This window comes from Opisthorchis viverrini (assembly GCF_000715545.1).
Source record: "Opisthorchis viverrini unplaced genomic scaffold opera_v5_419, whole genome shotgun sequence".
In the NCBI taxonomy this organism is placed as follows: domain Eukaryota; kingdom Metazoa; phylum Platyhelminthes; class Trematoda; order Opisthorchiida; family Opisthorchiidae; genus Opisthorchis; species Opisthorchis viverrini.
Genome location: NW_008752077.1, coordinates 354931 through 379771, shown reverse-complemented (window position 1 = coordinate 379771; position 24841 = coordinate 354931). Strand labels below are relative to the sequence as shown.

General features: G+C 44.1%; 1 protein-coding gene across 1 annotated transcript; it reads left to right on the top strand.

Annotated features, from left to right (window-relative positions):
• Positions 1 to 2763: 2763 nt before the first annotated feature.
• On the top strand, positions 2764 to 24295 carry T265_10890 (hypothetical protein; the record flags this gene model as incomplete). The annotated part of the gene is made up of 14 exons (XM_009177388.1): positions 2764 to 3210; positions 3402 to 3542; positions 3596 to 3854; positions 6387 to 6534; positions 9663 to 9864; positions 11140 to 11255; positions 15971 to 16014; positions 16548 to 16624; positions 17478 to 17550; positions 18998 to 19164; positions 19978 to 20154; positions 21987 to 22229; positions 23443 to 23917; positions 23997 to 24295. The coding sequence occupies 14 exons, from the start codon at positions 2764 to 2766 to the stop codon at positions 24197 to 24199; spliced, it is 2772 nt and encodes a 923-aa protein (XP_009175652.1).
• Positions 24296 to 24841: the final 546 nt, after the last annotated feature.

The window sequence follows — 24841 nt, the reverse complement described above, 5'->3', positions numbered from 1 at the left end:
GGATCAACCAGTCTCTCAGTTGCCATGCGGCTTGTCCTCAGCGGCCCGGAAAATGAGTTAACGAGTACATGGTCGGAATCCACAGATGCGTTCCGAAGCGATCGACGGTTATTGATTCGTCGCATCGGTGTCGTATGGTAGTGTGATCGATTTGAGTTTGTGGCCGGCATGCCGTGTGGCCAGAAGACTTCGGCTGTTTCGGAAGTTAGTACTGCATGAAAACAGCCTGCGATCATTACACAGCTGAAGCAATCGTTCCCCATTGTTCGTACGTACCGAATCCAATCCATCGACCTCCTAATTGAGTCTCAGGTACACTCAGCTTGCCCACTTTTGCATTCATATCTCCGGCAACCCCAACTATATCTATGTACCTCTGACGTACCTCTCGTACTAGAGGTTCGGTTGCTCCACAGAGGCCTATTTATCATGATCTTCATCTGTAAACCGCGAGTATCTGGTACGGTGTCGACCTCCTGAGTCTCAGGTACACTCAGCTTGCCCACTTTTGCATTCATATCTCCGGCAACCCCAACTATATCTATGTACCTCTGACGTACCTCTCGTACTAGAGGTTCGGTTGCTCCACAGAGGCCTATTTATCATGATCTTCATCTGTAAACCGCGAGTATCTGGTACGGTGGTTTTAGAAACTACAGTTCCGTTCGCCAATACATAGATATAGGTAGGTAGCTGCGCATCGCAGGCAGTAGCCTATATGATTGACGCGTGGATTCAGGAGTCATCATCATCGGCAGTATTACACTAGTGTTCAAAACCGGTGGTTCACTATCATAAATCCAGGAGTGGTGGTGGACTCTCCACTGGGAGTCTGAGACATGTCCTATTCGCCCAGCCATGTATTTGATGGAGACGAAATAGTAACACTTAGTCCACGAATTGACAATGAACTGTGAAATCCCGTATAGTGCTCCCTGGGCCTCCGCTCACAGATATCGAGTACGCAGACGACATAGCTCTTCTGGGATCTGATCCCGCTGTAATCCAAACAATATTAAATAATCTAAATAATTCTGCCTCGCGGTTCGGCATGCGCTTCACACCTTCAAAGTGTAAAGTGCTACTGCAAGATTGGGTGAGCGGACTCGAACCCTAGCCTCGTGCTTGCGGATGAACCGATTGAGGTAGTAGATAAATTCGTTTACCTGGGCAGCTGTATCAGTCCCGGTGGTCTTACGAAAGATGAAATTTTCATCCGGATTGGGAAGGCCAGAGCAGCTTTTGCGAACCTACGTCACCTGTGGCGTAGGCGTGACATCAGCTTCTCAGTCAAGGGTCGAGTTTACAATGCTGCGGTGCGCTCCATATTACTATATGGATCAGAAACATGGCCGCTGCGCGCCGAGGACGTCAAAAGACTTTCAGTGTTTGACCATCGATGTCTTCGGAGCATTGCCCGAATCTGGTGGGAACACCGGATCAGCAATTCTGAAGTACGTCGAATGGTATTCGGGAGAAATAACTCACCCTCGATAGATGAACTGATCACACTGCATAGGTTGCGCTGGCTTGGCCACGTGTTGCGTATGCCAGTCGACCGACTTCCTCGAAGGGCTCTTCTCGCACAACCACGTGAAGGGTGGAGGGGAGCCAGAAGTGGTCAAACAATGACGTGGCAGCGAAGTATGAAAGCAATTACTAGCAAACTCAGCTGCGCTGGTCACTGCCGTCTTCCTGGATGGGGACCCCGAGACGGGCCACATCAATGGCTAGAGACATTGTCAGATATGGCCCAGTCGCGCCCTCAATGGCGCTCGTGCATCCAAGCTATTACCTTCAATGCATAGCTCCTTTTCCAACTCCCCCCACTTGACAGCTCACTGTACCTATCCCCTCCCCCCAAAAAAAACATCGGTGAACGAAACTGCGGCAGCTACAACCACTGTACGACGAGTACGTGGTTATTACAGCTGACAAAATGAAATGAATGAAATGAAATCCCGTATTAGTCAACTCAGCTGCGCTGGTAATTGTGGTCCCCTCAAATGGGGACCCCGAAACTGATGGTCACTGACCCCGACATCACCCACAATGCTTGGCTATATTCGCCACGTTCTCTCCTTTTCCAATGAGCGATAAGTTTAACCGAGTTGATGTAATTGGATTGCTACGCAGCCAACGGCGATGTCGCATCAAAGCCATCGCCTTCACTACATGGTCCTATCCCTCTACACTATATCGGACAAACAACCGCCATAGCGTCATAGAGCGTGCTGGGCCATCGCCTCCAGTGTGCGGCTTATGTTCTCTAAATCTCCTTATCCCTGGTGAGTGATGCTGTGTCAGCTGGTATTATTGCCCTTCTGTACACGATTTTCAGATGGGAAACTGAACCTAAAAACTGACCAGAAAACAATAGTAGATTTTTCCAGCTACCATGAAGGTAAAAGATGGTAAGTTCAAACTGTAGGAAGCACAATATTCTGTACATACATGTACATACATGTACATACATGCTATTCATTCTCTTTGTGTTTCTGTATTCCACAACCCGCATCTTTTTAGTGGGTCTTAATCGATACCGTGAATAGTGGTGGATAAGCAGCTGATGTCTACGAAATGGTTCAAGAAGTTCTCCACATTTTGTTTTTACTTTAAAATATCCTGCTGGCAAATGACTTTTCCGAAATTTTTTTCAGACTAAGCATTTAAAGTAAACGTCGAATTGCCAGTGAGATTTCATTAACCGAACTTGACCGCTCACTATTTCGATATTGCCTCGAAGATTCCTGCTTTCCGGTTATGTTGTTTCCCGCTGTCAGGCTTTGGGCTCGTTCGTTACAGTACTGGTCTTTTTCAATCCAGAATTCCAGCGTTTTGTACTTTGGCACCAGTTCGACACTCCAGTTTGCCAAAAACAGAAAACCGATCAATGAAGAACTTTCAGATTCTGATTCAGAAGTCGAAGACGAAGCGTCTGAGTGGAAGTCGGATGACCCATTTTATCCAGAAGATGTCACTTTCAACCCGAATTTCCGCCAGATGATCAGTCATGTGCAGTCGCTGCGCTACGACAAGCTGTTGCGTGTTGGGTTAAATTTGACCCGAATGGCGTTTGATGAAGCATTATTCTCCGGTCGTTTAAGGCTCAATAACCAGAAAGTTTTGAAGAAAGGTTCTGTTCTTCGTGCAGGCGATAAGCTTGACATGATTACCTCTGAAGATGATGGAATAGCTTGCGGAAAACGAGTAAGGTTAATTCACTTTGACAAGCTACCTAACACATACAAGGTTATACTCCGCTGTTGGAGATCCAATGTGAAACTCTAACCGTTGTATTGTTTTTGCCTAATATAAACCTCTACTACAAACGGCTTTGTTTTGTTCGGTCAAACTTTGTACCATATTCCTGCACTCATTTTTATTAAAACTTTTTTTAGTCGAACCGTATCCGAACACTCTTTGTGAATCGACCGCCCTTGGCTTTGGCCCTAATCACACTTTTGCTGTGTGCTATTGGTTTGCTTGCTTTAGATGTTCGAGTTCGGGTATATGAACTGAAAGATCCCGATGTAGAAACGGTATGTGGTTATTTCCCAGTTTAAATGTAGTCATTCTTTCATAACCCTGGTAGCATTGGAGCCAGCTTCTCCTAGAGTTATCCAAATTAGACTTTTGTATAAGCAACTCGACTGGGGCGAAAACGTTATCGGAGTCTCTGGCAGCTGCCGAACGATTACCAGGGAAACTTGTGTCAAATTATGAGACAGATTCAGATCAGGTCACTCATTCTGTGGAACAACATGTCCTGCTTTACCCAACCACCTTCATTCGACCCGGCACTATCTACGCCGTAACAGCCGATATGCGTGGAAGACACATCGGAATCAAAGGTAGGTCATAGTTATTGCGGTTCAATAACTTCCACACTTGTTGATCATTCACTTCTTTCGGAACGATACACGTGAGTACTGCATCTTCTTTGAGCTCCTTACCTTCTTCATTTCGGTGTTTCGATCTTACATCAAGTTGTAGGTTTTATGACCATATACCCCATTAACTTTGGCAACTTCAGACATATCGGGGAGGGTATAATATGCCTTCTTCGTCAATGTGGCACCATTTCTCTTCATTAGGTAAATGCCATTATAAAATCAAAATGTGTGGAAGTTTATGAATTTTAGTCTTTTAGTATTGCTCATTTTGTCAGCTCCTGTGTTTCTACGTACAATGGCCTTTAGCAGCAGAAAATTTTGCGAACATCGATGAATCAACCGCCGACGTGCTCGCTGTCTACTTACCAATTGCGATTGGTGAAGCGAATAGTGAACTTCTATCTGGTCAAACTCATACTGGCACACTCTTGAGACCGGCCAAAATCGTACTCAACTTGAGAGCGAATTCCCTTAGGGAGAATAAGCTTCTAGCCCTCTAGGTACAGCGTTCTCTCGCACACTTTTGATAGATAAGAGGAACTAGTATGTGCTTGCTGCTGACCCTACAACAAAACACAACATCAGGACATCAAGATGCTATCAGGTCACTCACTTTCGTCAGTCACCACGTAAGATATACAGTGGTATTTATTTGAGCACAGCAACAATGTTAGAAGGGCGCACGCATAGAGCTCGGCGAAAAACAACGTCTTAGGTAGGTACAAATCACGTGCTGTACACTTCTGTGCGTATACGGTTGGTCGAGTGAACTGTAAGTTTCGACTATGCGAAATTACGTTGAACGCTGCAAGACTATGTTATCGTTCACGTTTGCATCAGTATGATACGAAGATCTGTGGGTCATTATCACTCCGATTTACTCCACTCATGTGGAATACCGCATCTGCTGCGTATCTATCCGTTTGGGTGCAAAATGGCTGACTGGAAGGTCCGTGGTTCAAGCCCAACTCCAACGTCTTAAATACTCCTGTCTAGGCTTGGACCCCTCGGCAGTATCCCAACCCTCGTTAGTTAGCTTCTCCTAATGTCAGCGTCAGATACATTGACATAACCAGATGCTTGGGAACCAGAATAAAGAAGCACATCTCAAGACATTCTCAGGAATCAGAATCTCAGTGTCCGAAACCGACCGCAACTAGTCCCATTTTACACATTGGCTGTGTTGTTAACCCAGTGGCTGCTTTTATACGTCATCATACAAGCACATTATGAAAGCCATGGTTGTACTTCATTTTAGCACTCATTGTTTTGGTTTATTATCGACCTACTGACTATTTTTTATTCGCATAACTGTGGCTGCAAATGTCACACGTGTTCAGTCATTCGCCCTTTTTTTTAACAAATTAGACCGAACCTCCCACGTGACATGTCCCACTGAACTTTTGCGAGTCCGCTCTGTCACTAAGTTGTTATTTGTAACTCGTGGACTGACTGCTAGGCTGCTATCGAGATGACCATGCGCAAGATACCTTACACCCTTAATATGAGGCAACATGAAAAAGCTGACAGCTCCCTCCTGCCAATCTGAAAACGTTTTTCTGCTGTGAATGATTGCCTGAGACTAATAATCACTAACCATTTAATAGGTATTTTCTGCTAAAGGGGTTAGCCTCCACCTTACTGAGGACGGAAGGGCTGAAACGTGGCGGAGGTATTATTGGTCCGCTATTTGGCTTCTTTTCGTGTAAAAAGTAGTTCCGTGACGCTATATGAACGAGCATCTCGAGAATTTTTTTTCCAGATTGGTGCAACTGCGGGGTTTAAGAGAATCGGGTTTGGTGAAACGAGCTATTTTCAATGAATTGACCAGAACCTGAAAGATTCCACCCATTAGTAGCAAGTAACACTTCTGTTCGATAAGTTCGTCACTCATTGACGGGTCAGCTCCCCACTTGGTAGCCCTTACCTTTTACCAAGCTCTTAATTGTGTCTCGTGGTGGTTGCTTGCATGTAGCACAGTCCACACCGAGTCACATCGCTCCACAAACAAACGAGAAGCCTTATTGCAGACAGGTGATGTGTGATGACAATACCAACGGGTTCGACAGAGGGGTCTAATTGCGTGGTTTATGTTGACATAAAACATGGACTACTGATCGCAGTACATTCTATCGAGTTGCTTTTGAACTCGAGGTTATCAACAATCATGCTACCGTAGACCCTGAAAGAAGGCTACGAGGACAGGCGTGTGCTACTGAAAACATGTCATGCCTTGAATGCTACTTGTTTTAGATTGTTGCAAAACTACGCGTCCCATCATGAGGTCCGCGTATCCCGTTATGGGGATTAGCCGCCGTGAAATTTCGCCCCGTGCACACTAAAAACTTTCTAAGCAGTTGAATTTCCCAAGGGCATGCATTTTACTGATAAATGAAGTATGATTCTTTGGCACAGGCCATTTCCGCAGTCACTGATGGACTGTACTTTTGGTCAGTTTTGATTCACTATAGTTTTTTCTCAAAACCCCAGGATCTCTGGCGTTGCAGCCGTTCCATGTCACTTTCGAACTAACTCTTAGTGAGCAACCTCAACGTGAAGTTTCGGGAGATATTCGGCCGATGCGCTTGATTTCCTGTGTGCAGTTGATTTCTTCGAAAAAAATTTTACCCCAGAGGAAGTAAGTTCTTTTGCATGTTCCCTAGATTGGTATGTTGAGAAATGGCTTTTTGCGCTTGCCTGTAGCAGTTTTCTTGCATTATCGTTTTCCACGAAGAACGCTCGTCCCATTCGGTAGGTGTTTATTCCTCGAAGCCCTCTTATTTTACTTGCATTTTTACCCTGTTAGCGCAACTTGACCTGTATGTAGTGACTCTAAAAAATCGTCAGCTGCAACACCCTTTCTCCGACACAACCTCATTCGTCTGGCTTTTTCCTGTCGCAAAAAAAGATAGATACTACGTCAATGACCAGGTGCTTACGGGTTTCCTAATGAGGATGGTCAGAAGTGAAGAATAACTACTCGGTAGTGATTGGAGAGAAAATTCTTCTCACTCTTATTTCATGATCCAAAACAAGAAGCTATTTTAGTGGGATAGCCATGTGAGTGAACCATTCCTCCCTAAACAAAGCTCTTTTGAACGTATCCACAAGTCGTTCTGCCATGATGTTTGATTGTGGATGATGTGGGGGTAGTTCTAACGTGTTCGATCCCACTGGCAAGGAAGAGGTCCGCGAATTAGAACGACGTGAACTGTGTCCCGTTGTCAGATACGAGCCTTCGGGATGGCCGAAACGACTGAAGATTTCCTAGAACTTCTTACTGGTTGATGTGATCGTCGTTGTCCTCATGGGGAAGATCTCTGGCCAATTATTATAAGCCCCCACGATTATGAGAAAACTTTGACCGTTCATGGGGCCTGCATAGTCCACCTGTATCCTTGATCATGCATTTTATGGTACCGGTCAAGAACGGAGTTCACATTCTCTAAAGAACTTTGAAGGCAACGCACATTGGTGGCAAAATTTGGCGAGCATTTTGACTTGGCTGTCAATATGAGACCAACAAACAGCTTCGGATCAACTATTTCATTCGGTTGATCCCGGGATGTCCTTTATGAAACTGTCTCACACAAGCCTTTGCAGCTACTCTGGTATGACCACGGGTTCTGCGAACGCTAGGCAGTCGCCAACAACGAAAATTGACGATCGAGTTGGATAAAACTAGAACATGATACTTCTTTCCTTGACTCAGCAGCGGATCCTGTATGGTTGTGTTGCCTATCATTGTGAATGTGATTGGAGTACCTTTGCTAGCTTCCATAAGCGGTCATCGTACTTCCTGTTCAGCTGAGATCTGAGTTATAAACGCAAATCTTCCGAGTCCGGCAGTCGGTTTTCTGAAATGCGGTTTTTGACCATGCATCTGCCTGACCGGTCTCGTCAGTCGATTTACAGCTGATGCTGAAGTTGTAATCGAGTAGCATTGCAGCTCATCTTTGAAGTCGTTTGGCAGAATAGACATGAATGCTTTTCTTGGATCTGAACACGGCTAATGATGGTTTGTGTTCAGTAATTAATGTGAATGTGCGGCCACAAGGCAGCTTGTGAAACTTTTTCACAGCAAAAGCAATTGTCGAAGCTTTTTCGGTCTGCCTGTAACTGCATTCTGCAGCTGTCAAAGATCGCCTGGCATGGGCCATGGCTTTCGCCGAGCCATCTTCAAACGTATTGTAAATGACTGCGCACATGCCGTAACTGGATGTTAATCGCGCATCCTGGCGTCAAGGCAAAATCACTCGGCGAATCGGAAATGTCATCTAGGATATTGACGTGGATTCGGAAACGTGGGTTTGTCAATCAAACCATTTGGAAGAAGCTTATTCCCAACCCACCCGAAGTTTGATTACATTAGGAGACTCGTTTAATCCGAGTCATCTACATTTCGAATACAACTTGATTTTGTAGAATATCCGAAAAGAAGGTGCGGAAAAAATGAAGGGCTTTCCTTTCGATATCGAAAGGATGTACTAGGACCATGAGTCGACATTATGGTTTATGCGTCATCATCTTTAGATAACATTGAAATTCCTCCAGGCACAGCCTCAATTAAAATGAATCGACTCTCATGTGTCTTGAACAGGTCTATCTATCATCAAAGCAGCTGTATTTGCTCATTCTGGAGAGTCATCATCAAGGCATTATTTCACCGAAATTCTCATGACAATGTCTCTTACCTTTAGGATTTTGCAAACTTCCCAAAGTCACTATGGCACACTCCAGGCTTGTGAGTCATTTAGCAACACAGAGTGAACCTCTTTTCCGATGTCTTACATTTTTTGCCGTAACATCTTATGGAGGGCCATTTCACAGCGAGGCATGTAATGAGAATTAGAAAAACATTCATAAAACACCTATGAGCACAGAGTACTTTTTCTGGCTAGATTCCTAAGTTTACTGCTCATCAAAATAAATAACCTCGGCAGGCAAACGGACCCTCTCTGTTAGCACTCTACAATATACTTTGTTTTATTCCGATATCACCCGAACTTTTTCACCCATGCGAGTTTGCATTAAACGTGCGATTTGAGGCTTGTATTTCGGGTCTCCAAGTCCGGCTATCTGGACTATTTTTGCGCCGTCAAGGTTAACGCTATCGTTTTCTGCTAAAGGCTGTAAGATGATAACCGTATAATGTTTTTTCAAGTTCTCCTGACCCACACCGATTGCGTATTTCAATTCACCTGCCGTGTATACTCGGCGGAGAACATCGGGCAAACATCTGTTGACAGCTTCGATACAGGCGCTAGCCTGCATATGGTTCAACGGTCTCTGTCTGCTGTAGTAATGATCACATTGACTTGATAGCACATAATTAACACAATTTGGCTTTAGGGATCGCCGAAACCGGTTTATACTGAAGCGCCAGTAATCGACACAACCACAACAGTGAGGGAGGTTATTATCCATTTGGGTTGGTGTGACCTCACCTTCGTACAACAAACAAGATGGGAAACGAGACAATTAATTAATGGTAATCAAGTGACCACGATGGTAGCCACTTTGACGCTCACGCATAGCCACATAGTCAGTAGACTAGCTCCCAAGAATCGCTCATACACCATGGTCTGCGGAAGCTCAGCAGTCAATAAAGTCCTATTCCGTACGCGTGCTCTTTTTTGTTATTTATTTTGGTTGCCGACACGCTATGGATAATGCGTACCTGTCCAACTGTGCAACTGAATTTCAATCGTTAGCGATCCATTTTCCCAACACAATTCCAACTCATTCCTTTCTGTTATTCTTCAGCCTTCGTGGAGCTTGCCGTAACCATATTTTTCCTCCGAAGGACACCTCCGTTGTGCAGTATGGCCGCCTTGAATGGACAAAACGTACGGACGTTTTCACTTCAAATCGCTGTAACGGGCGTATACGACTGAGAACCGATTTCTCCATATCCGATGAGCTTTTGCCAGTTTTGAAAAGTGTGGGTGCTAATTCTAACTTTCTTGTAATGCTTCATTTGTTCGAACCGTCTCTTGATTGTCACATAGTCGTAGACACTGTGATAACCGAGCTTTATACTCACCCTAGAGTAACGCATCAATTAGTAGTGTTTTGGTTGCTGTACGTATCCGGACCCAACGTCCCTTCCCTTGTAAATTAAACAAATGGGTTGATTATCTAATCTTAGGCTTATACCGAAGTGCCCACCTAACTTTTGAATTGTAGGTGATCCTATTATCTTGCTTTTTGCGCTGAGTCCTGGTAAATGCTGATTGGATGGCACGCTCCAGGCTTGCAGGGATTTACTAGTCGAAATTAGCTCATGCCATGGTCACATATTGGAGGTATCGTCTCATTGCTAGCGTCTTCATATCTGGCTGCATGATTGTAACCAAGATTGGCCAGTATTGTAATAGAGGATTACAGTACAGTTAAATGAAGACATGAAAATGGTGATAGGGGACTGAGGGCTGAGACAGAAAGGCGAGTAGTGGCCATCCTACGAAGATTGTCCATGGAACGGAAGGCAATATTAACAGGTTTATATCTGTTCTAGCTCTGCAAATCCTCTGTTAGTACATTAATCCACCAAGAGATGAGCGAATTTACTGACCGGAAGGTCCGTTGTTTGAATCTGACCTCCTCCTCTCGACTTCCCCTTCTAGGTTTGGCAACCTGGCAGTATCCAAGCCCTCTTGCTTCTTCCGAGTAGCATGGCAGTTAGGCACCGAGTGTTACAGCTGAGCGATTTTTTCAATCCCCCAAGAGAGACCAGTGTAAGAAACTAGGGTATTTGGCCTCTCCCGGGCGCTGTCTTCAGCAGGCTCGCACACTAAGTCATGAATGACAGGATGTCGTTATGGACTCTCCACGGAGTGGCCTTTCTTCCGTTATTTTTTTGGCTTTTGTAGCGATGTAATGCGAAAACTCAACACACGGTGCCTGACTTCAAGCGCTCAGGAAATGTTTTAAAGTCCTCCAGGAAATTTTCATCCGATTCGGCAACCGGGATTTTTTGTGTGGCTTGATTGGGTGATCCGGAAAACTTGATAAAGAAAACCGGCACGCTGCCCCCTTATACACTGTATTAGTTTTCCTGATCGTATTGCTCCATTGTAGGGCATTAGCAGGAGTACGAGTTATCTAACTTTTTGAGAGACGTTTCTTTGTCATGCTGGTCTTCCACGGATTATGTAGACTGGAGCACGGTGAGCTTTCAGTTAATAATCTCGTGTGCAGATTATTTTTCTGACGACGGTGTTCATTATTTCTCCTGCAGAAGGACATCGAACTGATTTCATTCCATTTACATGTCATCGTCGCCTTCCTTTTTGGGATCGTTTTCGGAACCTTGCTTCTCTATGGTCTGCTATCGGGTCCAGTGTCTTCGCCCTCGTAAGTATCAATACGATTTATTTCTTTTTTTCAAGCCGTAGTCCTCTCGGGAAACGCTGAAATTCATATTACTTTGAAGCTAGTGTTGATTTGGGTGAATGGGTTTCCATAGGAACTGGGATCCTGTCTGGTTTCAATTTTTTGGACACTTGTGTTTGTCATGATTCTGTCACTTATTTCGATGGCTGCATGAATACCTGTTTCATTTGTACTCACCACACTTTTCTATTGGCTTACAGATGAAAGCACTTATCAGCGGTAATGCAGCAGATCTTGAACGGTACATTCATTAGAGAAGAAAAATGTTACGGACGCACTCTTTTTACTCGGTTTAACCGGCATTTAAGAACGTGATCACAAGATTGAAAAACCACCTACCTTCTCATCAACACAGTTGCTTCCTTACTTTGTTAGAGCCATCATTCCATTAGTTTCTAATGCAATCTTTGGGGTCCGTACTTTGTCTGTTTTCAGTCAGCCTGATGTAATCCTGATTGAATAATCTTTTTCGCTCACTCGAATAAACATCCCCTTGCTTTCCAGTGAAACAGATTTGATCTTTTGTGACACGTTTCCGTATAATTATAATCCTCAATTACGTGCACTACTTGCACCGCACGGCGAAGTAATAAACTTTCTAAGTCTTTATAGAAAAATATATCATTGAGATTTCGTTTCATGGTCTGTCAAGGTTTAACCGGAAGGCTGTGTCGAATGGTAACGACAGTCCACCCCCATTAGGTCTGTGCGTGACCTGCTATTTCCCTGTGCTCGTCAATGGGCACCTTCCGTAGAATATCAGATCATTAGGTCGCAACTGCTTCAGCTGTTGATGTAAATCGTGCTTCAACAAACAGCCGGCCGTATTGATTGGTGGTTAGAACTCTCGGAAACACGAGGGAAGATGGTTGGGCTTGTGAAACAGCATCAGAGGAACAGTGTGATTCCTAAAGACCGTTAGTTGGTGATTGTTGATATGATCCATTTTGTTAGAGGATCGCCTATCATATGGTCAGACGGTCTTTGTCCGGAGGTGGACTTCCAATCATTCCAATGAAAAAATAGGGATCCTAATAAGAGATGGCTTCATATGGGAGATGAATCCTTTGGGGGTACACTTAGACAGGGAGTCTTGAAGGACGGAATATTCTCGTCACTTCGTGTGACAATTTTGCCCGTTTCTCCAGCGAGTTGTTAACAGTCTGACTTATCTCAGCACATTTCTTCTGCGACAATGTGGTGTTCAATACAGTGGTGCGGGTAGAATTTTCTGTTAGTTGAAGCTGTCAGTGAAGACCGTGTTACTCTTGAAATTATTCTATATTTTCTCGAACATTTTTCTCGAATGACTTGCTCAAAGCTTTAATGTTCCCGACCAGGCAGTGCAGTTGTTGCTTCAAAGCAGATTTTTGAGTTCCTCAGCGAGCTAAGCAGATTTTGGTAACGCTGTTCGTAAGTTAGCCTCCTCTTTAAGACGCGTTACAACAATACCATTAACATTTGGGTGCGCGTGCTTATCGTGTGTTGAAATACGAACCGACTGACTTCAAAACCTGTGCGCCAGACGAGCCTGCATAAGCTGCACCCCATTAATAATATGCAGCAGAAAAACTGGAAGTCGTAACATGGCAGCTTTTCTCACTCATGGAACTTAGTATCATTGACATTTGATGTAAAGCAATTAGGGATGGCAACTTTCTCCGATCTTTTCTCTGATGATGATATAGCCCTATACGAATACACGCAAGGAGTCCTCGGGAGTCGAGGTAGCATGAGAAAACCGGTTAGTATGTGGGAACAGATATTCGTACAATGGGATCCGATTGGCAGTACATGTTGCTGTTTGTTAGCTTACTGCACGGTTGATGGGAGGATTCTTATCTGTTCCAGTCGGGCCAGCTCAGGGCATTATAAAATGATCCTAATGAAGGGATGAGGAAAATGCGAGTTGAGGACCGTATGTATGATTAAACTTTGAATGCAATTCGCCGTCACTCTTCTGAACTCCGTTAAGTTCACATCGATGACTGTGAGAATACAGTGAACGGCTTATAGCCTGCAAGTTTCCACGCAGCACCATTTATAAGATGAAAATGCAGGCGGTCGTATCGTTATTCCACAGCGCATTCAAATTCTGTTGTCGCGCCTTTCTAGACACTTTGGTTAGGAGCAGATCACCTCAAGCGCTCTTTGTATTCTATGAAAGGGTTTGTAAAGATCCACGTTTGTCTCGTATGAATTATCGGAGGTGTTATCGCGAAGGCCCAGGTGTCCCCAAAATCATTGCACACTTTGCGTGCTTACGAAACGTGTTTGTTCCACTTTCCTGAATCAGAATTCGTAGCACTGGAGACACTTATTGCAATGATAACACTCAGCTCAAGATAGGTCAGTATTTAAAGGGCGAACTTATTGACGGAACGTCCGTGGTTCGATTCCAACCTCTGCTTCTCGACTGATCCTGTCTAGGCTTGGGCAATTTGGTAGTATGTCATTCCTCGCGCTTCCTTTGGGTAGAATGGCAACTATGCACCTCAATGGTGTTACAGCTTAACAGTTATTACTGACAATGATAACTCACTCTGTCATTGTCTTCCGTAAGAGCGTCAACCAATTTCAGGGGCGCGCCACTTCTGATATTCACACAGTTATTGAGAATTTGGGACACATTGACAGATATGTGACAAGTGGAACGAACATTTTGGTCACTGGACCCAGATGTGAGCACTCTTATCCAGTGCACCATAGCTGTCTGTTTTTCCGAGGTTTTAATGCTCTCTTTAACCTTCACTTTGTAACAGTGTATGAGGATGTGGTAGTTGGTCCTCATGACAGGTAAGTAATATGATTGTGAACGTTACCCCTAATCGGGACACACCTTTAGCAGAGGTCAGAGCCTAAGGATTCACCTGGCGATCAGAAATATCTACCTACCACTTGTTTATGTCCAAAATGCGTACAGAGACCCAGATGTGTATCAGTGGCCAAGTTGTAGATCCTCACAGAAACCTCAATCCGAGTATTTCAGTCGCAGAATTTCATCCTGTGGTCTATTCGACCACCTGTTTACGCTGGCTAAGCTGGTCCTGACTGGTGTAACTAGTGTGCTCCCCCTTCCTCTGTGAGTCTTGGTGTATCTCATTTCAACACAATCATCATTCGCTGGGAATCATCCAACTCTCCTAAGGTACTAAAGTTTCCAATTCGACACACCCGTTCTTTCTAGTTGGTTACCAGCTCGGTTTGTCATTTTCTAAAATGTTAAATTGCATGATGATAAACACCTTCTAAAATCATGCTTTTTTCTGGTTTCAGACTCACCAGACATCTCTGATCCACAAATCCTTCATTTCTTCGTCTTGAAAACGCCACCAAACATCTCGAAAATTGACTTTCATCTCTTTCTGATGTATATGCTGTGATAATTATGACTGTCTACTTTTGTAATGCTTATTTCTGCAAGCGAATAAATGTTTTTTGTTAGGTATTCCTTCTGCTTGGGTTTTTTTCAATTGTCGTTTGTGTTGTCATTTGGGATCATTCAGGTCGTCCTGTATTTCGGTCCTGGCTTGTTCGCTTAGTTCGGCAATTTTTTGAAAACGTCTTACAACCATCGTCGTTGTTGAAGAACTATTAGTTTCTTTATTTTACGATAGCTTCCCTTAGCTTCCAACACGGACAGACAGCACACACCATTGCATCCAAATCTATCGATATTTCCTTGTCTAACGTGTCTCTAAACCCCTCACAGTAGATGCAACGGCAAAATTAACAATCATTTTTAAAGTTTTGAGGTTGGGGTCCAAATAGAGACCAATTGAATACGGGTATTTCTGAAGTACCAGTCCAATGCATTGGACTTTTCTAATTATATGGTCAGCAGGTTCATATTCATGAGGTCAGCTGTGTCAACTTTGTGCCGCATTGACCGATGGTCAACCCCACTACATCCCACGACTGCATGCTTCTTCGATTTGATAGCCGTCAAACGTAGTAGAGCTGCTTCAAGAGGGTGATCATAAGGGCATGATTCTCTCAGTACGATATTTCGCCCCACTAAAAGAGAAACGGTGTATTTTCATTCAGTTTGGTTTTCTCTATGAAGGAGTGAAAATCTAAGTTGTTCCTGGGATTCAATCAAGAAGGACCTGCATCAATCCAGTGAAATAGTTTATTTCCACAAAGCCATGAATTTATGTTAGATGACAAACAGGATCGTTCGCCACTCTTCGCATACCCAGTTGGCTGTTCCCAGATGCTCGATATTGATAGGATTTGCAGCACTTGGAGGCAGTCAACCTCTGTTTGTCTGGATGGGAGTCACCGGGTGTTTCAAAGTGCAGTATCAACTAACGTAACCGGGTGTTGCCGACTGAGTACTCGAAGCCCGGGTTTATCGGTAATGAAAAGTTATTTAGCTTGGCTAGAGGGTGGTTTTTACGAATGCGCATCAGCCACGTTGTTAATTTTGTAGACCGCTGGTCTCCCCTTAGGCTCTATGTGGTCTAATGACCCTGCAGTCTGAGTGGAACACATCTCCTGACTATGTCTGGTCCTAACGGTGGTTTTTCTTTTGTTGAGGGAGTGATGATACTAGATATACGCTTTTTTTGCAAGTCGATGATGTAAACCCTCAAAGTTTATTGGCTCTTTTTTTAGTAATATTTTAGCTTTCCGGCCGAGTGAATAATGACCACTCTTGCAGCATTGAACAGGCTTCGTGAGGCGCATACTGCCGGACATATTAATATCAGCGATGGTGAGTCATGACAGTTCCCTGTTTTTTTTTGTTTGCCCGTCGTTTCTGTTTATTGTTTGAACTTTTTGTTATAAGTCAAAAGATCTTTTGCCTTCCGAGGTTTTCTGGACAATAATTGTGAATGACTGTTGGTCGAGTGACAGTTGATCTGTTCGTTGAGATTGGCAACCGGCTTGAAAACATTCCCGCACTATGCAACGAGATGTCGTCGGTGCGCCAACCGTGGATGATCTCTATCCGCTACCGACACCGGACCTTCCTGGTTGTTACTCCATACAAAATATGATCTTTAAGCTACTTTGAACAACTTAGATTAAACTCTATATTTTGATACTTAACTCCAAATCTTGAAAGTCAAACAAACCAACAAGCCGAATCCTCCATTATTTCTGTGGTTGTATGGTATCCCCAGATATTCATACATCATCGACGCCTTATCTGGGATCCGATAGGAGTACGTTTTTTCAAGACAACCGTGCATTTTTACACTAGCTGAACCAGCGATAATTAGTTTTTTCTCCCATTCACCTCAGGTGAACGTCTCCCTCTGGAAACACAGGCTAGTGCTGCAGAACAGGAAGCCGTGAGACAAATGGATCTGCGCAAAAAGGTTTGTAGTTTTTGTGTATTCGTTAATAGTTTTCTTGAAACGACTTCCTGAGACAAGTTGAGTGTGTACTCGATCCAGACATGGAATGTACCCACTGCTTTTTCTGTTTCACTCCATACGCCACTGGCATTGAGTGGTAATCATATTGCTGTAACGCGACACCTCTTCAACACTTTGGAATTAATAGAACTGCCTTTTATCCGTAGACTGTTTGGCAAACATGAATACGAAAACATGTGTCATCACCAGATTATCCTCAGCGTTATTATTACTCTTCCTTAGCTAGTTCTTGTGTGTATGGCTAACAGGTTCAAGACAGTCGGTCATCACTTTTAAAACGAACGATTCACCTACGATTTCCACTCATGAAAAATAGCAGCGTGTTTTATTTTCCGTGCTGTCTGGTTAAGACAATACACGAACTGTACAAGGCTATGACTACGCAGCAGTTCTAATAATCCTTCTGGCCTCATTATTTCAGTTTGTTGTCTCTTTGAGACCTTCGTTGTTTTTTGTGAGTCCGTTACTCGTTGCCCAAGTCTGAATTCACCTGTCAGCGCCCACCAGAGTGCTTGAGCTTACTGGTTGCTCGAGGACAGGCTAGTGCGTTGCACAGGTTTCTGATTCCCCAAATGCCCTAGCCCGATATTTCTACTCCGATCGATCATTGAACTTCATAAGGATTAGCCATTCTCACGTGTCAACAAAGTTAACAGAACTGTAACTCCTTAAATACAGTCAGGACTTACTTTGTACGAAGCGCAAACTAATGTGTTACTTAAGTTCACACGTTAATCTAGTTTCCAGATATCCAAACAGAACCCATCTTGTTGATTTTGTCCTGCTCCCTCAGGCTCGTCAGCTCCAAGTTTCTACTGAAGATTCGGAAGTGAAAGCATATCTTCGACAATTGGGTGAACCCATATGTAGGTATTTTAATTTTTTTTAATCCTAATCGTACTGCTATGCTACCTTTGTAATGAAATTGCGATAGGTTTTGTGTACATTTTTGTTTAAGTCCCCTGGTGACTAGTGATACTTTTCCACCTGCGAAAGGGTAGCTTCTGCTTCCCGCAACCCTGATATTCCAAACGTGATGAAGCCACTCACGTGAAATTCATGACAGGGGGTGGGTGCACTTTGAAACGGATTAGTCCCACTCCACTAATTTCAGATGACAGCACCATGCTATCGATAGTCACTTTAATTTTTTTTAATGGGAACCTTGTGCTAGCTCGGTCATCGACGTCGTTTTTTATGGAGCACAGAGACCGAGGTTACCTTTGAATTACGTATCAGATTAATTTGAAGTAAACCATGTGTGCTTTACTGGCTACTAAATTTGTACTTTCGGCACACATGCAGTTTGCTATCACTAGCTTTTTGGCTACATGACATAGTTTCCGCTCACAAAGGGAAAATTTTTTATGCAAGCTCAGCGAAATTTATCTAACGATGTTTAGCTAGGGTCCTTGTTGTCCGGTGTAGATCGATTGCCTTCTCTCCGTCTATGAAATTCCTCATTTATACGATCCGTTTCGTTACTAAACCGTACACTGTGTCTAGTTTGGGGCGAGATGGCCCAAGTGGTTAGAGCGCGAACTTACTGACCGGAAGGTTCGTGGTTCGAATCCGACCTCCGCCACTCGACTTCCCTGTCTAGGCTTGGGCAACCTGGGAGTATCCCAGCCCTCGTGCTTCCTTCGGGTGGCATGGCAGCTAATAACCGGAAGGGTGTTACAGCTGAACGCTTTAGCTTTTTTTGATCGTTTCTAGTCCTCTCCAACACGACGAAGCATTATTTCACCAGTCCTGGCAAATCGATGGTACATCGCTCGGCATAGTTGCCTGCAACGGTTGGTTTAGTCTGTCCACGAAACTATACGTTGATACCAAGTTGCATTCGAATATTTCAAAATAGTTAGCAGATGTCGTATCACAAAATCACTCAGAATTGTCTGGGGAATTATCGTGATTGGTTGGATTACGTAGCTAAAACACAGAGTGAGAGGAATAGAAGTGGCTTTCTAATTGTATCACGAACTTTATCTGTATTTACAGTGTTGCTGGAATGATACTCAGAACCTCTTCTCGTCGTGTTTAGCTGAGGACTACATAGATTTTTAGAACCGCCTTGTCCTCTGACCACTAAGTTCATCTTAGCAATCGTGCAGTCAAAGGCGCGTGCTATTCATCGTATCTCTCCATGGACATGCATTCCTTTTAACTAGCTACCTGTATTCCTATTACGGCTTCACAAAATGGGTATGCATCCGAGCCCCGTTGTGTGTACTATCCTGGGTAATTGACCATCTACCATTCAGTGAAAATATCTGAATTATTTACAGTAGGCCTCATTTTTCTGTTCTGTAGGTCTGTTCGGTGAGGATGGAGCCGATAGGAGAGAACGCTTGCGCATGCTACTTGTGATTAGTGGCGGTCCCGCCCAACGACCACCGCTCCCAGTTCCTGCCACAAGTTCAACAGCGGCCGTTTCGGGTACGGACAGTAGTACCACTTCTTTTCAACCGGGTAAAGATGTAAGTTCCACCGTTTCGAACTTTATTCTAAGTCATTTTGAAATTCGATGTAGCAGTCACCCATCAGAAGCACCCTAAAGGGTCGTACCTTTAAAGGCAGGTGTCTTGAGACAATTTTTCATGGTTATACGTATATAAAACCCCACGTGTCAACGTCATATGAGGCTAGGAAGCTGATCCTAATACGAAAGAAATATACCAGGATAATGCGTCTGCACTGCTTTGTAGCAGTGCTAGCTCGCTGCACTTCAATCATATTCAATCGAGAAAACTTATGGTCATCATCATCTATGTGAGGCGATTGTCGTTCAGTAATTAAAAGTGAATGCATGAACTGTATGAAACACATTCGCGTCCTATGTGAAAGTGGACTCAAACGCCCACGGAGGTCAACTTGCTACTAGTCCAAAAGACATCATCAGTCAGGATTGTCTCTATAGCTCATTGGTTGGCCACCACTTCGTTGCGTTTCTGGTTGAAACCTAATGATCAGCGTGTGATAAGATAAGTATCCTCCCATCATCCGAAAAAAATGCCCCGCACATTGGTTGTTCTTTTTCCAGACTATTTGCTAGGCGCGAAATTTGTTCACTGGGTTACTTCGGGTGCTTTTTACCCTAGTACACTCCAGCGTCCACTTGTTTTTGCACTCGGTTTTATTCATCTTCATCTGTGGGTTGTTTACCAGGGTACGCCTTCACGATGAAATTGTGAGTGTCACATTTCACTAGCTCACAACCAAACAGCAACTTCACTCGTTCGGCTGTTCCCCTCTTTTGTTCCTGATACCGGTATTCTACTTTGAATTTGCAGGATAATACCGTGTGGTATCACCAAGGTCCCGCCAGTTTAGCTGATGCTCGACTGTGGATTGCTGAGTACTCCTTGAATCGGGCTAAACAAAGGCTTGATAAGACCCGAAAGCACTACGAGGAAATGCCGGCAGCCCTGCGCAAAGCCCGATTGCAAGAATATCACAAGACTTTGAATGTAAGTTAAACCATCTCATCTAACACGTTTGTCTCCAGAACAACAAGAGCGGCATTAGAATTAATCCAACCCAGTAGTCGTTCTCAGTACGTGCATTTATTCAGTATATCTACAATGTAACCAGACCCCTAAATGTGTACCCATGTCGGGTGTTGAGCCATATCAGGAAACTGGTTGCGAGACAACTATTGAGATGTTCTCTGCACGATTCTAGATGTCCACCGCACTTACTAAGGTGACCTTCTAGCCAACCGATAACTTTTCTACCATGAATTGCTTCGGTTGTGCACTCCAGTCTCTTTTTTACTCAGGAAAGTGTGCGAGCGATATATGTTGTGGGCCATCGTGAACCTGTTGTACACTGGTTGTCTGTACTTTTAAACAGGGATGTGGTCCTACCTTTGCAAAAATTACCTGTTATGCAATCTGAAGGAAGCATGAGGTCCCTATACTCCCAGGTTTCCAAAGCCCAGACAGTAACACTCGTTCTGAACCCCGGTCAGTGGCTTCACTTTGTAACCACTGAGATATCTTGAACCGTCTGTGCAAAAAAGGCTTTTGGTTATGCAGGAGCTCCAGCAAGCAAATTAGGCAGGTCTAATGTATAGATGTCAGTGAACGCTCTGGTAAATGTTTCCCGGATTGTAGTTCTTTGGAATTTCGTCCGTCTGGTTGGTTCGCCAATAGTGTCCAGGACTCATTGAAATCCGACCCCAAATGTTTTTAGTCATTTTAGTCAGGTCTACCTAAATTTGTTTTCTCTTCCATTTGTACATTGTCTGTGGATTGGAACAGATTGGTTCTGGAACCCTTCTTCGGATATTAGAGACGAAACACACATTGCTGGTATGTGTTGCCGGGGCGTTGAAATCACGTGACCGCGTGATTTGTCTGAGCTCCGGGAATGGGATTTAAATAGTCGGTTTATGTGTCACGCTGATTTTGAACGATTTGATTATCCTTGGTTTTAAAGAACAATCTTAATATTTTCTCAACGAAACATTACCGCTATGTTTGCTTAAAACTTTTGGACCGCCCACGACCACTTTTGACGTTGATGCTAATCAGGTAAGCACAGCTCTCAGTTTTCACTGACCTCATGAGTAGGGTTCCGTCAAGACTACCGTATCTCGGATATAGCACCAATTGAGACATGGAGCAGATTTTATACGTCACATTCAGTTGAGTATCATAAACAAGGGATTCAGCTGTTTTCTGTTGGAGCGAAACCCGTGCGCAACTCAGTTTATTTCGCGATTAATCCAACTACTTTGATTCACATGGAGATTCAGAATTGTGCGTCGTATCACGCGGTTCACTCTAATTAGTGGCTGAGTAGGTTGATGGTTGATCCATCTGAAGTGGCTCATTGACGACTGATCGTTTGTATTGTTTCGTCCTTATGTATTGCATTACTGCGACGCTCCTAGATAAGCATGAAACAACTTGATTTCTCCCCTAGAGGCGTTATTCTGGATTTTAGCAGTCAATTCGTTTGCCGATGTTCGAGATTTCCGCTAGAGCCATCGCATAACCTGTGTTTGAAGTCATGTTTCTGGTGTTCCAACGTCGTGACCGTTTCTTCTATCCATCATGCATCTCCTATCCGCCTTCGTTACGTACGGGGTTGATAACAATGTTTTAGCGCTTTCTAATTGGGACCTTCATCATGGTACCCGCATGAAATACTGGTGCTTAGCTGTCATCGACACCAATTTCCATCAGTTGTCTTGCGTCCTGGAGTTTCAGCAACTAACCTAACGGCACACTTGCTATGGATCGCAATACGACCTGAGTTGCTTACACTAACACACTTTCTTTGTTATTAACAGCAATTTGGACTACTTTGCAGCCAGGTGGGAGACGTGCGGCCTTTGAGCATGTGCCGGTTTTCTCCGGATGGGAAGCAGTTGGCGACCGCCTCTTGGAGTGGCTTATGTCGCGTATGGAGTGTCCCAGATTGCGAGCTCAAACTCAATCTTCGTGGACATACGGCGTCTGTGTGTAGCGTAGTCTGGCATCCTCAGGCCCTCACACAACCGGAGCAACAATTAGCACTGGCCAGCTCCGCACAGGTCAGTCTTTTTCATGCTATCAAGCCTTCAAACTGTTTCGCTCACTTCATAGTATCACCACGCGATATGCCCTTGCCGAGTGTGATTGATTACCTCCTTGTCCAACCTCCATTATTTTATACAACTGAACTTTAAAGAGCTGATAGAATATCTATGACTATGTATAGGTGGTCAGTGGTGGTCAGTCCAAACCTACAGGAGCCGTATGTGGCTCACCAATGAAACCCACTGGTCCAGATTGCTGTTTTGTTTTCCGGTGACTTGTCTTCATTTTGTAGGTAACGTATTGCTTTTCTAGTTCTCTTACATTGTATATTATATTGTATTCTAGTATCTTATATCCTATCTTATTAGGTTTCATGTGATTCATGCATACATCTGCGCATAACCTCGGAACGATGTCGGAGGTGACTGTTTGTGACCATCTGTATACAGGCTAGACTGATTTTGGCTAGCAAAAACAAGCCTTTGGTACGTTTTTTGAGTGGTGCAGACCACCAAGCTACCCTTCGCGTACGCAGCGCGTCTCGGGTGTCAAGTCGTATGCGCATGATTTGGTAATTCTGGGTCATCAATACTACCAGCAGTACTACCTCGCCCTGTTAACTTCTGTCCTATTCTTTTGGGTTTATACTGGATGCATGCGCCCAGCCGGTTGCATACATGATGCAGTAAACCTGCATCTAACCGTTACCTGGTTTGCGCAACGGTCCACCGTCACAGTTCGGTGTGATAAACACAATCGCCGAAGCACCATGCCATCAGGTCAAATAGTCTTATTTCACTTGTTTCTTAAAACTATATTTAGGTTAGACATAGTGCACTACTTGTAAGGTTGCTGAAAACACTTCGACAGCCACAACCGGTTTCGCCCTTCCTGGGGCTCATCAGATAGGTGCAGTCCTCGAGTTTCCGTCAACCATTTTTTCTACTTGAAACCAAATTGCACGAAATTCGACTTTTGTGCTCATCTGCATACCAATTTGATTTTGACGGGATGCTCATCTGCGACCCGGCCGAATCTCCCATTTGCAATGCTCTTACTCAACTGAATCTGCAGCACCAGGCTGCTTCATGTTTCAGTTAGTACGACACGCAATACAATGCATGCGAATGGGTGTATAAGTGGTATACTTAGGTTGATTTCAGACAATATCTCTTCGCTTCGTATGTTGATAAGGTCTGTACGTCTAAACCATATCATTTTCATTAGGATGGAAGTGTCAAGCTCTGGAGTCTGGATAACGAAGAACCCCTGGCTGATATCGAAGGCCACGCACCCTTCCGTGTGTCTCGTGTGGCTTTTCATCCATCCGGCCGATTTCTTGCCACCGCCTGTTTCGACCATTCTTGGCGTTTGTGGGATCTGGAGGCGTGTGAAGAGGTACTCCATCAAGAAGGGCATTCGAAACCAGTCTACGATGTGGTTTTTCACCCTGATGGCTCCTTGGCTCTCACTACCAGTCTGGACAGCTTTGCCCGAATTTGGGACCTGCGAACGGGTCGCTGCATCATGTTCTTCGAAGGTCATTTGGAAGAACTTTTGGGTGCTGACATTGCTGACAATGGATATCATGCGGCCACAGCCAGTGCTGATAATACAGTTCGCATATGGGATTTACGACAACAGCAGGCAATTTATGTTCTCCCAGCTCACAATAATGTTGTGTCCAGCGTCCGTTTCGAACGTAAGTTATCCTGACATTTTTTTCTTATCCTTGAGATGTAATTGCGGGCACCTAACATTCGGTTTCAATTTTCTTCCAGCTCGTTCCGCGAACTACATCCTGACCAGCTCGTTTGACAAGACAGCAAAACTCTGGGGTCATCCTGTATGGGCTCCAATCAAGAAACTTGAGGGTCACAACAGCAAAGTGGTCTATGCAGATATTTCACCTGACGCTCAGTGTGTCGCCACCTGCTCACATGATCTCACCTACAAGTTGTGGAGCAAAAATCCCGATTTGTAGATGAAGGAAGCAGACTCATTCAGCCATAATCTTCCTGCTTGTGTTGACGTTTCTGTACAGTCCTCTCGTTTTGATCAAATAGTGATTTGCACAGTGATTATGTGTCTTGACTACTTTCAGGATAGGGTTATGCATAAATAATCATGTTTAGAATTATATGAACCATCAGTTACTCTCTGTAGACCTGAGCGACGTGACAGTCCTCCTACTTAGGCGTGACAACTGTGATCCGAGAGAACAGCACTGTTAACAGGAGATCAGTCGTTTCCGAATTTTTCTCAGCATAGTTCAGAAAATATTGAGCTTCCGCTTCACTGGCCTCTTTTGTGTCACAACGAGTCAATAGCATCAATGAATTTTGAGTGATCGGATAATGCCCCACTTAAAACCAAGTCCCATCATTTAGATCTGATGATCGCCGCTTGATTTTCATTTGAAACAGTTGTATCTCTGCGGTAAGTTAAACACAAGTAGAAGACGGACAGTGGCCTTTGGAAACATTTCATAATGGTCTTTCAGTACCAAACAGCCAGTAACATATGGAACGTGTTCATACGGGTGCCTCTGCAAACAAACTGACATATTAGTTGAATTGTCGCGTCGATAACTCATAGCAGGTCCGTTTTGTAGTTTTCCAGTTCC